Raw genomic sequence first — 15,269 nt, forward strand, 5'->3', positions numbered from 1 at the left:
CAATGGTCTCCTGCAGGGGACTCAAAAGGTCCCATTTTCAGGCAAAATTCCCCTGCAAGTTGTAGTGAAGTTGTCCAACCCAATTCTTGTATGAATGTTAGACTGACATTCAAACAACCATTCAAAAATTAAGACAATTTCACTCAATTTGTAGTTATATTTCAGGCCTTCAGGAGGTGAGATAGTCAAAATAAGTTTACACGGCAGCAGATGATCCATTTGAGGCACCCTCTACTATTCAGAGTGTTTCATGCGAGTGGTCAGAAATGACCACAGCTGCTCCAAGAAATCTTGCACAGCAATGTACAACTGCCTACTTGAGAGGCTTCTTTGAAGAGAAGAAATAAACCAAAGCCATAGCCATCCCTGGCTAGTACTGAAGTACAGCATACTACAAACTCTGGCCTATAGCACCTTGATGCCAATCTCTTCCAGGTAGAGATGCAGGAGTGCCAACTCAGGCTATTACACAGAAAAATTAGGCAAGCCACTTTTGCTTAAAATTACAGGCTTTATGTAAGGGGAATGATCTGGACCAAAGGAGAGTGCATAGATTTTAATAAAATTTGCTGATGCTTTATATTGGTTTCTATTCTAGGTTACTGCTCTGAACTGTTATTTGCACATTTGTAGCATTTTGATAAATTGCCCATAATTTATTCTTTATTGCTAAAGAGAAAGCTGAGCTACACACACAAAGTTTGTTTATGCAAGCATTAACTCAAGCCTACTCTCCTCAGACATTAGAAAAAAGATTAGTTTTTAGGAGCTCTTAAAAAAGGTGAGCGAAGAGTGCCTCAAGGGAAAGGAACCTAAATGCATAGGCTCTGGGTGATAGTGACCCAGAGTTATAGTCAGGGTTAAGGCAATGAGCTGTGAAGAACAATCTTGACCATGACATACAGCAGTGAAGACAAACCGCAACAAAGAATGGAGTCAACTAGTTGTATGGTGTGGATCACCACATCTTGATTTGCTTTCACTTTGACACAGAGCATAGATAAATATTAAATTGCCTGCTTCTCTAGCTTGCATCTCTTCATTCTACTGCCAAGTACTATGTACTACTCACCTGCTGACCAAATGTACCCAGCGAATAAAATAGTTTAGTTTCCAGTATTCCAATTTCAAGAAATCTGAACCACCATGTCTTACAGTTTTATGATTTCAAAGAAGAGGATACTTACGACAGAACGCATCAGATCTCCAAGTCTTAATGGTTATATCCATCGACTGGCACACTGCCACGTATGTTTGAAGACTATTGCACAGTACATCTGTATCCCCATTAGTGGCACACATATCAAACAGACAGTTTTTGAAATAGGACTCTGGTTGAATGACGGAATGACAGAAGGCAAATGGCCCTGTTGAAATAGTGATCATCCCACAGCTTTCTACTTTGCTATACTTTTCCTGGGCAGCAGTGTCGCATTGTGGGCAATCTTTGTCACAAGCATCCAGGCACCTCTTGCTGCTTACAGTTTTCCAGCTGGCACCAAAAGCAGCAACATTCAAGGCAATGCCTCCATCACGCTGTGTGAATTCATCTTCCATCTGGCCATTGAAGTTGCCACAGAGACCACCAACTTGGTTCCAGTAAGTTCCGGGTATTGTTACCTGGACAAAGTATACGGTATCATACAATACCTTCAGCCCAAAGTCTGAGACAAGCAAGATGTGCAGGCCAGTCTGGTAAATTGAAACGGCTCCTTCATCCAAAACTAGAGGCAGATTTGTCAAGACTCCATCCAGCTAAGAAAGTAAGTGAACAAATATAAATGTGAAACAATTTAAGAACTAGGGTCAAAAAGGTGATCAGTAGTTTTCAGCACATCTCCAAATTTACTTCAGTCAATTGGCAATCTACAATTGGACTGGATATAAAAGGCTTACAAAAATGTTAAGGTCATTACACCAGATTTCTCACCTTTACTTTCCAGCTCATCCCATACATCATAGAGACCTCATAACCATTCACTAGGGCAGTCACTCTTTTGGTGACTGACACTTGGCCATTTCCAAAGCTCTCATTGTCTACTTGTACTTCAAAAGGAGTCAGGACATCTGTGGCCTTCACCAGCTTTGCCAATGTGTAGGTGCAGGTGCCCTGGAAATCATACCTCAGCCCATCAAATGTGATATAGTGAGGATCTCCTGAAGCAGTACATGTGCCTTCACCCTTTGGCCAGCAACGTCGGACACCGTTTACCACTTTACACTCTTCGTTAGCTGCACATGTCACTTTCAGGCAATCAATGATACCACCAGGCTTACATGTACACTTCTCACATAAGTCAGTTGGGAAGAATACCTCCCCTACCCTGTAGTAGTGACCATTATAGAAACAGCCACATTGAGATAAAGGAACACACTGGTCACCACTGAGGAGAAAACCTTCATTGCATTGGCAACCCTCTTGACAAAGTGTTAGGCATGGGGTGGCAGTAGTAATGCTTGCACAAGTTGCAGGGCAGCTGCTGCCACAAGGCGAATAATGGCTGTTCACTGGACATGAAGGAGCTGAGGGGAAAGAAAAAACAGTATGCTTGAAGGATGAGGAAATTCAAAAACCAGTTAAGCATTGAAATATGGAAAGCATATAAAAACCCCCAAAGCATTCTGGCAAAATAGAACTGAGTAAAAGAAAATCCAAAGACTTGCAAGGTAATTGATAGTGACTTAGATGAAGCTTGGACTGCTCAGATCTTTGAACAAACATGAGCAAATATTCAGTAAGTGTTGCAGAAGGATGAACCGGTTACACTACATAGGCAAGGGAAAAGAAAGCAGATTGGCTTATTGGCTTTGACATTCCTTTTAGAAGGAGGAAATCTAGAACTAAAAAGTGGGGGGGTTTCTGCGGCTTATTACTCACGCCAAGACTTTGGATATAATGAAACCCTGAAGGAAAAAAATGTGTTAAAAAAAACGGACCACACAGAAGTATCCAGTTCTATTAATACTGGACAAACTGGGAAGTCTCACATCATGCAACCTCCAGGGGTCATGGCATGGAAACCATTAAAAAGAAAAAACTAATGCCCATAGTTTAGCTGTCCTAATCTTTAAATCTAAGCCATATTAAATTCTAAGGAAACAATATAGATACCAGAATTGGGTACCCACAATACCCTAAAAAGGGAATTCGATAGTAAGAGCCTAGTTCAGAAATAAAGCTGCCAGCATTCCCCCCCCCCCCCCCCCCCCCCGATAAAGGAAGCCAGAAGTTTCAGGCGATTATACAGATTTAATCATGGTTCCCAAGACCACATGCAAGAATGATTTTTGCTACTCCAGGCCATTTGTCACAAATGCATAAAAAGGTGGGGTAAAACCAGACTTACGGCAAAAATTGTCAGACCTCCATGGATCCACAGTGGCCCCACTCTGCTGGCACATGGATGAATATGCACTGAAAATTTCACACAACACATCCTGCAATCCATTGTAGTAGCAGGCATCAAACACACAGTCATTAAAGAAACCTGCTGGGTCCACCAGTTTCTGGCAGGCTCTGAAGGGGCCTGCTGGATCTGTAATTTGGCCACAGTAGCTCAAGCTCTCATATTTCCTTTTAAGAGTCTCATCACAAATGGGACAATATCCAGTGCATTCATGACCACATCCTGGAATATCCCGAGTCTTCCAGCTTTCTCCAAATTCTGATGGCACGGATGTAGGCTTACCCCCCTTCATTGTTAAATCATCTTTGGTGTCTTGATTGTAGTTGCCACATAGACCACACATTAGTCCTTGGTAAATGCTTGGTACAGTGACGGTCACTGAGCTGGACCAGTCAAAAGTGACCCTTACACCGAAACTGGTCTGGATGGTGCCATAGAATCCAATCTTGAAAATGAAAAGTCTAGCTCCTTCAAGACTCAAGGGGAGGTTCACAAAAAGGCCATCCACCTAATAAAAGGAACAGATTTAACATTTTTCAGTTTCCTTTCAGAGTTTAATTGATGCAAGATTTCTTTAAAAACAACAAGGTAGATGACAAAGTGTTCAGACTTATCCTAAAACTACCCAATCTACAGTAAAGATGTGCATAGGCAGCAGACAAATTTAGTTTAATAAAAATTTAGACCACATTTACAATCTGCAGTAAAGCCTAAAAACTTACCATGATCTTGCCTGCATTGTCCCGGCTCATCACAACAACATGATTGTACACGGTTATCTGTACCAGCCTGGTGTAGGCTACAACAGTGTGACCTCGATGCTCATTCTGAACCTCAACTTGGAATGGATCCAAATCTTCCTGCTGCTCACACAGCCCAGCAAGCAGATACATACAAGTCCCCTGGAAGTCAAATCTGAATCCATCAAAGGAGACATAGTGAGGATCTCCAACTCCAGTGCAAGTAGCCTCACTTCTTGGCCAACAGCCTCTCACACCATTGACCACCTGGCAAGCTTCAGTGGGCTTGCATGGTGTATCACGACATGTCACCGAACCAGTTACTGGGTCACAAATGCAGGATTGCCGACACTGGTCGTCAATCCACAGCCTTTGGCCTGGTGGAAAGAAGCGACCCTGGTAGATGCACCCACAGAGTTTGGTTGGCACACACCCTTGAGGACCAAGGATAAAGCCTTCATCACACTGGCAGGACTCTATGCAGAGAAATCTGCAGGTTTCTCCAGCTTTGGGATTTGAGCAGGTAGCTGGACAGGCATTGCCACAGGATTCATAGTGACTGTTGGGTGGACAGATTAGAGCTGAAGGGGAAGCCAAAAAAAGTTTAAGCACACGATTGTAATAAATTACAAGCAGATAGAAAATCATTTCATAAATACTCACGACAATGTGACAGTTCTCTCCAGTTGTACACTATAGCTCCAGCTTCCCGACACATGTCTGCATAATTTTTCAGGGCCTGGCACAGTAAAGCCTGTAGACCTTCATTCAGACACACATCATAAATACAGCCTTCCAGGAAAGGTGAAGGATCTAGGACAACATGGCATGCTCTGAAAGGACCATCCTTTTTCACCAACAGGCCACAGAAGTCATCTCCTTTGTATTTTGTGGCAGACAGTTCCTCACAGCTCTTGCATTCACCATTACAGTCATGCCAGCATTTGGAGTCTCCGTCAGGTACCGCCCAGCTCCTACCAAAGGACACCACATCCCTGGCTTGAGTCCCATCCACCATCTGCAGGTCATCATTCTGGTCACCATTGTAGTTTCCACACAGGCCACAGACCAAACCCCTGAATGTGCTGGGAATGGATACGAGGAGGAGCTGATTCCAGTCAAAAGTCACCTGAAGGCCAAAGTCTGTCTCGAGCACTCCATTGTCGCCACTCTGGTAGAGATTCACTTTACCAGCTTCAAGTGTGATGGGCAAGAAACTCAGGTTTATGTTGATCTGGATTTAAGAAATCATGAACAGAATACTTAAACCATACCACTATATTAACAGGAAAGTCCACCTGTCAGTTTGACTATACTAGGCTATTGATTTTAATTCATTAACAGATTTTTAATCCAGTTAAACACTTTAGTCTGCAAAAGAGGGCTTGCCAGACTTCTCAAAAAATATTTAAACATCAGTCTACCTTTATATATAAGAGCTTAAAAATTTACATTAGGAGGAATGAGTATCTGAAGATTCAAACCTTTAAATATAAATATATGAAACAAGCTTTCCTGAAAAGTCTTAATGTTATCAATGACTTGGTAGAAATGCATTCTTCCTCAAAATGGGCAAATGTGAAAAATTTAGAATAAGTTCACCACTTGGTGTTGCCAAAGGCTGAAGCAACAAGTCTACATTCTCTCAAGGAGCAAAATTTTGTCACTTCCAAATATGAGTGGTCTTTGTGCTCCAACATGATTCAGAAGAAGTGTATACAACTGCATGCATTCACAGCAGACTTGTGCTTTAAGTCCACATTACTCCAATGCAAGCAGTTTTGCAGAGTGCAAGATGGGTGCCTTTTGTAGCACATTTGAAAAATGCTCAGAAGTCTGCACAGACTTAGAACTGCATGCAAATTGTGGTGGATGTGTATTTTGCATGAATCAACCATATAGCAAAACTGTTTCATCAGGTATCTACAAGCTAAAAAAGGTACCAAAAAAGCTGTCACTTTAGTCAAGACACTTCTCACTTTCTCCCAATTGCTTAAATTTCCTTCAAATATTGACCTCTTGCATTTTAATCTGAAGAGTGGTCAAAATCTTACCAAACAAAGGCAAAAGCAGAACAGAGTACATCTATTTCCTTAAAGCCAACAGTATGACTTGCCCCCATGAAGTTAACCTAAATTCTAAAGGCCACCATTCTGTTAGACCAGGCAAAATACTTTGTGGGCTATTCAGGACATCTACACTTAAGCAGAGCCTCCAACAGACACTGCTAGATATTGGCAACAGACCAGAAGGTGTATATAGTTTTTTTTAAATAGTCTGGATTGATCAAGAGTTAGAGGGACTAAACATTAAACATTAGTCTACCATGAGCAGATTTAATAAAATCTAAAATCAGATCCAAAAAATGTTAATCTATTCAGATCATGGAAAGCTGCAACCAGATACTGGCTAGGTAAGAGGGAGGAGAAAAAAGCATTCTATAGTCCTCCATTTGAAATTGCAGGTTTGAACGAATAGGCTTCTACTGGAATGAACAAGTAGTCCTAGTAATAGGAGTTAGTTGGTCCCTGGTAACTGCAGTGCTTTGGAGTGACCTAATAACCCGAATTTCTAAAAAAAAAAAAAAAAAATTGCCAAAAAGTTAGCCTTAAAATCAGAAGGTAAAAACGAACACCTTCCAATTCATAACATGACATGCAATTAATTCTTTAGATATATGAATCTGCTCTAGATAGCTTATGTAGGTAAATGTATCCAGTATCTTACCCTCACTCGGCCATTTTCATTTTTGACTACCACAATGCTGTAGCCATAGACCTCAATTTTAATAGTTTTCAGGTAAGACACTCTAGGGTTTCCACGGTTTTCATTCTTTCCTTCCACGTTAAAGATGGGCACACTTTTGCTCGGTTTACAGGTCTTGACAACCGTGTAAGTGCAGGTTCCCTGAAAATCAAAACGTCTGCCGTCGAAAGTGATATAGTGTGGGTCTCCCCAAACACGACACACTGATCTGGGCAAGGGGACACACATGGTTTGGCCATTGAATACTTTGCAATCCATTCCAATAGGGCATCTTATTCTGCAAGGAATTACACCTGTAGATAAAAATGAGCATCAATAAATCCAATATGGGGGGGTTGTGAGGAGAGAGAAAAAAAAAAAAAAAAAAAAAAAAAAAAAAAGACAAGACACTACAGGTTTTTACTCTAACACATCCCCACTACCCCAGAATTAACTGCTTTCTCAAATACTGTATATTTTAAAAGTAGGTAGTTTTAATCCCATGGTCCACCTGCTTTAACCAGACAGCCTCCAAGTAGAGATTTGAACAATATAAAAACCGTTCAACCAGCCCTGCTTTAGACAATTAGTGTTTGCATTTTATAGTAGATTGCTCAATGACCAAGATCTGTGTCCAGTCCATCTGAGCAATCCAAGTGGTCAGTCTGGCTTTGGTGCTGTGACAGAAAAGTGCAAGATGCACAGGAGGAGTGAAGTGTGATATGCAAGTACACAGACAGGTGGGGAGGAAGGTGTATTGGAAATAGTCTGGGAAGGTGCTCGTCTCAATCGATGATCCTTCTCGTTCACATGCAAATACAAAAATGCTCCAAAAAAGGTAGAAGTAGGGCAAGAGATTAGTAGAATAAATGTGTAGGCTTTGACAGGTAACGTGGCTGGTTAGATATAAACCATTTCACTCATGTAAAAAATACTTCATTACACTTGCATTCAAAAAATTCTAGCCAAGTTCATAGGCATAGAACATTACTTATTCTGTGCATTCAGTGGTTGAGATTTTTGGTTTTTGAGATGAATCTTGATGTTGAGGGCCTTCTGTCCCACTGCTAACTGTACTGCTGCTGGGGGAGGGTATAAATACAGTGGTCTTCACACAATGTTATCCAGTGGTGGATAAAAACCACTAGGACTTGCCACTCAACTTTTTTGCATCAAGTATCACCTTTAGTTCTTGGTAGCCATGCTTTTTGATCTTGGGGGTTTGACCACTTTTCACTTTCTCCTAGTATTTAAGAGCTCACAATCTCTGGACATTGCAAACTTGTGTTCTGTGTCATAGTAGACAAGTCCAGTTAATTTATTGGTGTCCACAAGACAGTTTCTACAACGTGTTGTGATGTAAAAAGGGGAAATTCTAAGCCAGCAGATTAGAAATCCAGAAACTCCTTGGAGTAATCAATGAATGGAAATGTACAAACCTGGCTAAAGTGGGGCAGATTGTGAAGAGGAGTAAAACAAAGGCTGGGTATGGGAGACCCCTTTTGTCTGGCTCTAAAGAGGTAGCCCACCACAGTTAACACAAATAACCTCAATTCCTTGGGTGGACTGTTGCACAGGGACAAGTCACCTATATTTTATATTATATATATATATATATATATATATATATATATATATATAAAAAAAAGGCGACTTGTCCCTGTGCAACAGTCAACTATTTTAAAAAAAAAAAAAACCACACAAACTTACCAATGCCATCTATTGAGACTAAACCAAGCTTTCCAATTGGGGCTGGCAATAAAAAGATAGAAGCATTAGCATTATGGCGAACCCGAGCAGGGAGCACACCCATGCCTCTCAAAGCATGGAGACTTTTTTTAAATGAAGACAGCAATGGCATAATTGGGGAGCAGGACCACTGCAAGGTACCACATTTGTAACCCATGTTGACACTAGGATCTGAAAGTTTAAAATGTTCATACAAATCTATTCACAGGACTGATTTGCTTCCTCTGGCTAGAGCAGCAAGTTGGCAATTAAAGATGAACTATTTAAATTTAAAGTCTACATTGTCATATATTGCCAAAATCCTGAAATTTTACTTAAACAGGATTACCTTATTGGCAAGTTAAACCTTGAGGATAAAGCAGGCACCCCCCAAAAAACCAAATACCACAATCAAGAGGAGAACCAAAGATGTGTTACAGGTATGTATGGTTGTAAAAATTCTGTCTAGGATAGAGTCAGTCACAGGGAGCAGCACTGGGTGCCAGGCAGGAAGCAATTGTGGAAGACAGTAATGTTGCACGCAAGCAGAAACTTGCTTGATTGCACACAATACACAACACAAACCTCTTGCTTTAGATTTAATACAGTTTAGTCAACCCAGTTTCATAAATGTTGTAATCTGGTGCTGCAGCAGTTGTGTCATGTGTAAGCTTTGGTTTGGTTGGGGGGTGGGGTTAGGGCAGTTCATCTTAGCTATGTGTAAATATATTTAACAAAATGCAATTTCACATTGAGACCTTCATGGGCTACTGCTTGCCCCAGGCACCATGCTACATAAAAGCTCATTTGATTGCCCAAAAGATCTTTGCCTGAAAGCAAGGAGGTGGTCTGCCCTCCAATCAGTAGCAAGTGTTCAGTTCTGTGCTGTGCTATGGTTAAACTTCCAGCACACTGTCGTAGTAAAGCTCCGTTAAAGGCTGAATGCTACACCCTTAAAATACATGTTAAATAAAATGTGAGAGGGTGCTCTAGTAGAGCAGAGTATCCCACATCTAGTGATTTACTAGAAGCACAAAGACTAGTGTCAAAAAAGAAAACCCTAAAAACCTTAGTTTAAAAAATGGATTGCGAGACGACATTTGCTGAAGTCCAATTATTGTACTTGTCCACAAATTTAAAGGAATCTACATTCGAACTGTTACTACATGCTGTCACCACCACAAAAACTAGACTAATTGTTCAAAATTAATGAGAAAAAAGTCGGATTTTAGACCAACACATTTTACACATCTTTAATCCTACAGAAGGAGTGATTTTCATATCTGCTTAGGATTTTGGGCTTGTGGCAGCCTTAGCCTACCCAAACTATGGGGAGTGTTCAAGTGAAATGTCTGGGCTGGGCAGGGACACTGGACAATCAATTCTGTTCAGTTTGTTTTTACCCCACCAGACATTAAACATATTACTGGTGCAACCTACAGTAATGTTTGTTCAGTTTTGCATGCCATACTTGGGTTGTATGTGGAGACCATTTAAAAAAAAAAAAAAAAAAAAAATTTGGCTTTTGACACAATATTAATGCCAAATAGTGTGCTGGTTTGGGATTGCCAACAAAAACTGACTGCACCTTTGGCATCTGCTATTGTCTTGACGATTAAGCCCATTACCCAAGAGTTGTGGGGTGCAGCATCATCTACCATTAAAACAATGTCTCCTGGTTCAAAATTTCTTTTTGAAGCCATTTGATGTTAGAGTGAAAGACATTGGCAGATTGACCCAATTCCCAATTTAAAAGACAATTGATCAGTGTCCGTACATTTCTTTGCCAGCCATGACAACCAAGTCCATGTGTGCAGGACTAGCTCTCTTCAATTGCATGAGGGATCCCAGGTGAACAGCCTTTCAATCCCCACCATAGACCAGATCTCAATCCAATTTGAGAATAACCAACACTACAGGGTGTTAATGTGGAAAAATGCTTTTGGAAAGCCTTTAAGTTTCCCCATCTAACCTCAAGCCTTCCAGGGCCTGCTGTAGAGAAACACCCCTACATTGTTATGCTGCCATGAACATGCTGCTTGACATGTAGTGTGACATCTCATTCTTTGCATTTATATAGTGCTTTCTCACTACTTAACCTGCAATTGCTGAGGGCTTTAAGGGCCAGAGTCCCTATTGGCATTTATGGGATTTGAACCAACAACCTTCCAATTGCCAGTGCAGATCCCCCCTCTCTGGTCTGATGTCTCAAAAAAGTTACCCCTTATTCATCCATGTTGCATCAGGTCAACAAAACTGCTCCAATAGGTTTTTCTCCAGAAGTTAATCTTGGTTTAGTTTTGCTCCACTGTATGTGCATTTGAGTTTCTCTTCTAATTAAACAATGAAAAAGAAAATGGACACAGGAAAACCAAAGGATACAGATTTAAAACATGCCAAGGCACCCAAGTTGGAAAAAGTGTGAGACTAGAGCATGAAACCAAAAGAAAGCCATTCTGTCCCCAAAGTGAAACTGCTGAGGCGAGAGAAACTCACTTAGCTGCTGATAGAACTGGGCCAACATCAGAGATGGATCCTCATCCCTTGCCCACAGTAGTTCCTTCCAAATATCTGACATCTGCTTTTCTATACTTTCTAGGAGCCTGGACTTTTTACAGCGCTATATTATATTTTTTATATTATATAGCCCTTTTACCACTCAAAACACTATAGCTTATGAAGCATCCTACCAACAGATATTGTATTCAGTGTGTAATTCACTGTAGCGTCTGTAGGTCTGTTATCATTGAATACAATTTGAGGGAGGCTTTTTTTTTTTTTTTTTTTTGGACAGCCTGCTCGGCCCAGTTTTCCATTTCTTAATCTGGAAATTAACTGGTCTCTAGATATTTGATATTGCGTTTGGGTAAACGTTAACAAAAAGTTAGTCTATTAAATTAGAGATATAAAGTACAGGTAAAACATTGTTTCCTTATCAGTATGCTGCTGCTGGAGTATGTGAATTTCCCCTTGGGATTAATAAAAGTTCATCTATTCAATGACTTTGAAATTCTCTTTCCATTTCCTGTAGTACTTTTCAGTTAGGTTTTGAAAGATCTTTGTGTTCTCTCATCTTAATGGAGTACATTAGGCCATGGTACTGACTCGCATGCAAAAACCCCTTTAAAAATTGCAAGAGAAATTGAAACCCCAGAAATGTGCTCACCATTGAAATACTTCTAAACCCAATTGACTGTACCAGGCATGATTTAGGTGTGTAATATTAAAGGGGAATAATACATAGGTAATCAAAAGGTCCCCTCCTTTAACCGCCACCTTATCGTGGTGGAGGGGTTTGCGTGTCCCAATGATCCTAGGAGCTCTGTTGTCCGGGGCTTTATGCCCCTGGTAGGGCCACCCAAGGCAAACTGGTCCTAGGTGAGGGATGAGACAAAGAGCGGTTAAACAAACCTCCTATGAAGAAAAACCATTTCGGACGGCGTTTTCCCTTGCCCGGACGTGGGTCACCGGGGCCCCACTCTGGAGCCAGGCCTGGAGGTGGGGCTCGATGGCGAGCGCCTGGTGGCCGGGCCTGCACCCATGGGGCTCGGCCGGGCACAGCCCGAAGAGGCAACGTGGGTCCCCCTTCCCATGGGCTCACCACCTATGGGAGGGGCCAAGGAGGTCGGGTGCAGTGCGAGTTGGGTGGTGGCCGAAGGCGGGGACCTTGGCGGTCCGATCCTCGGCTACAGAAACTGGCTCTTGGGACGTGGAATGTCACCTCTCTGAAGGGGAAGGAGCCTGAGCTAGTGCGCGAAGTTGAGAGGTTCCGGCTAGATATAGTTGGGCTCACCTCGACGCACAGCTTGGACTCTGGAACCAATCTCCTTGAGAGGGGATGGACTCTCTACCACTCTGGAGTTGCCCCCGGTGAGAGGCGCCGAGCAGGTGTGGGTATACTTATTGCCCCCCAACTTGGAGCCTGTACATTGGGGTTTACCCCGGTGGACGAGAGGGTAGCCTCCCTTCGCCTTCGGGTGGGGGGACGGGTCCTAACTGTTTGTGCGTATGCACCGAACAGCAGTTCGGAGTACCCACCCTTTTTGGAGTCCCTGGAGGGGGTGCTAGAGGGCATACCTTCTGGGGACTCCCTCGTTCTGCTGGGAGACTTCAATGCTCACATGGGCAATGACAGTGAGACCTGGAAGGGCGTGATTGGGAGGAATGGCCCCCCTGATCTGAACCCGAGCGGTGTTTTGTTATTGGACTTCTGTGCTCGTCACGGATTGTCCATAACGAACACCATGTTCAAGCATAGGGGTGTTCATATGTGCACTTGGCACCAGGACACCCTAGGCCTCAGTTCGATGATCGACTTTGTGGTCGTGTCGGACTTGCGGCCACATGTCTTGGACACTCGGGTGAAGAGAGGGGCGGAGCTGTCAACTGATCACCACCTGGTGGTGAGTTGGCTTCGATGGTGGGGGAGGATGCCGGTCAGGCGTGGTAGGCCCAAACGTGTTGAGGGTCTGCTGGGAACGTCTGGCAGAGCCCCCTGTCAGAAGTAGCTTCAACTCCCACCTCCGGCAGAACTTCGACCACATCCCGAGGGAGGTGGGGGACATTGAGTCCGAATGGGCCATGTTCCGTGCCTCTATTGTTGAGGCAGCTGACCGGAGCTGTGGCCGTAAGGTGGTCGGTGCCTGTCGTGGCGGCAATCCCCGAACCCTTTGGTGGACACCGGCGGTGAAGGATGCCGTCAAGCTGAAGAAGGAGTCCTACAGGACCCTTTTGTCCTGTGGGACCCCGGAGGCAGCTGATAGGTACCGGCAGGCCAAGCGGAATGCGGCTTTGGTGGTTGCCGAGGCAAAAACTCGGGCGCGAGAGGAGTTTGGGGAGGCCATGGAGAATGACTTTCGGACGGCTTCGAGGAGATTCTGGTCCACCATCCGGCGTCTCAGGAAGGGGAAGCAGTGCAGTGTCAACACTGTATATGGTGGGGATGGTGCGCTGCTGACCTCGACTCGGGACGTTGTGGGTCGGTGGGGGGAATACTTCGAAGACCTCCTCAATCCCATTAACATGCCTTCCAATGAGGAAGCAGAGCCTGGGGACTCAGAGGTGGGCTCCCCCATCTCTGGGACTGAGGTCACCGAGGTGGTCAAAAAACTCCTTGGTGGCAGGGCCCCGGGGGTGGATGAGATACGCCCGGAGTTCCTCAAGGCTCTGGATGTTGTAGGACTGTCTTGGCTGACACGCCTCTGCAACATCGCATGGACATCAGGGACAGTGCCTCTGGATTGGCAGACCGGGGTGGTGGTCCCCCTCTTTAAGAAGGGGGATCGGAGGGTGTGTTCCAACTACAGAGGGATCACACTCCTCAGCCTCCCTGGAAAAGTCTATTCAGGGGTCCTGGAGAGGAGGGTCCGTTGGATAGTCGAGCCTCGGATTCAGGAGGAACAGTGTGGTTTTCGTCCTGGTCGCGGAACAGTGGACCAGCTCTATACCCTTAGCAGGGTCCTGGAGGGTGCATGGGAGTTTGCCCAACCAGTCTACATGTGTTTTGTGGACTTAGAAAAGGCATTCGACCGTGTCCCTCGGGGAATCCTGTGGGGGGTACTCCGAGAGTATGGGGTACCGGCCCCCCTGATAAGGGCTGTTCGGTCCCTGTACGATCAGTGCCAGAGCTTGGTCCGCATTGCCGGCAGTAAGTCGAACCCGTTTTCAGTGAGAGTTGGACTCCGCCAGGGCTGCCCTTTGTCACCGATTCTGTTCATAACTTATGGACAGAATTTCTAGGCGCAGCCAGGGTGTTGAGGGGGTCCGGTTTGGTGGGCTCAGGATTGGGTCACTGCTTTTTGCAGATGATGTTGTCCTGTTTGCTTCATCAGGCCGTGATCTTCAGCTCTCTCTGGATCGGTTCGCAGCCGAGTGTGAAGCGGCTGGGATGAGAATCAGCACCTCCAAATCCGAGACCATGGTCCTCAACCGGAAAAGGGTGGAGTGCTCTCTCAGGGTTGGTAGCGAGATCCTGCCCCAAGTGGAGGAGTTCAAGTATCTCGGGGTCTTGTTCACGAGTGAGGGAAGAATGGAGCGTGAGATCGACAGGCGGATCGGTGCGGCATCCGCAGTAATGCGGGCGTTGCATCGGTCTGTCGTGGTGAAAAAGGAGCTGAGCCGCAAGGCGAAGCTCTCAATTTACCAGTCGATCTATGTTCCTACCCTCACCTATGGTCATGAGCTATGGGTAGTGACCGAAAGAACGAGATCACGAATACAAGCGGCTGAAATGAGTTTCCTCCGCAGGGTGTCTGGGCTTTCCCTTAAAGATAGGGTGAGAAGCTCAGTCATCCGGGAGGGGCTCAGAGTAGAGCCGCTGCTCCTCCGCATCGAGAGGAGTCAGATGAGGTGGCTCGGGCATCTGATCAGGATGCCTCCTGGACACCTCCCTGGTGAGGTGTTCCGGGCACGTCCAACCGGGAGGAGGCCCCGGGGAAGACCCAGGACACGCTGGAGGGACTATGTTTCTCGACTGGCCTGGGAACGCCTTGGGATTCTCCCGGAAGAGCTAGAAGTGGCCGGGGAGAGGGAAGTCTGGGCATCTCTGCTCAAGCTGCTGCCCCCGCGACCCGACCTCGGATAAGCGGGAGACAATGGATGGATGGATGGATAATCAAAAGGTTTTTTTTTTTTTTTGGCAGTTTCAAAT

The 15,269-nt window shown here is 44.5% G+C and overlaps 1 protein-coding gene across 1 annotated transcript in view; it reads right to left on the reverse strand.

Moving 5' to 3' along the window:
* LOC114667236 (IgGFc-binding protein-like) overlaps nucleotides 1-15,269 on the reverse strand; it is a 37,224-nt gene that overhangs the window by 2,270 nt on the left and 19,685 nt on the right. Inside the window, exons 13-19 of the mRNA XM_028822456.2 lie at nucleotides 8,603-8,644; nucleotides 6,875-7,206; nucleotides 4,811-5,381; nucleotides 4,130-4,728; nucleotides 3,348-3,915; nucleotides 1,931-2,523; nucleotides 1,188-1,755 (exon numbers count right to left, since the gene is read on the reverse strand). Of these exons, the coding sequence (XP_028678289.1) occupies nucleotides 1,188-1,755; nucleotides 1,931-2,523; nucleotides 3,348-3,915; nucleotides 4,130-4,728; nucleotides 4,811-5,381; nucleotides 6,875-7,206; nucleotides 8,603-8,644 (3,273 nt within the window). The remainder of the gene's footprint in view (nucleotides 1-1,187; nucleotides 1,756-1,930; nucleotides 2,524-3,347; nucleotides 3,916-4,129; nucleotides 4,729-4,810; nucleotides 5,382-6,874; nucleotides 7,207-8,602; nucleotides 8,645-15,269) is intronic.

Source organism: Erpetoichthys calabaricus, chromosome 17 (genome assembly GCF_900747795.2).
Source record: "Erpetoichthys calabaricus chromosome 17, fErpCal1.3, whole genome shotgun sequence".
Lineage (NCBI taxonomy): Eukaryota > Metazoa > Chordata > Cladistia > Polypteriformes > Polypteridae > Erpetoichthys > Erpetoichthys calabaricus.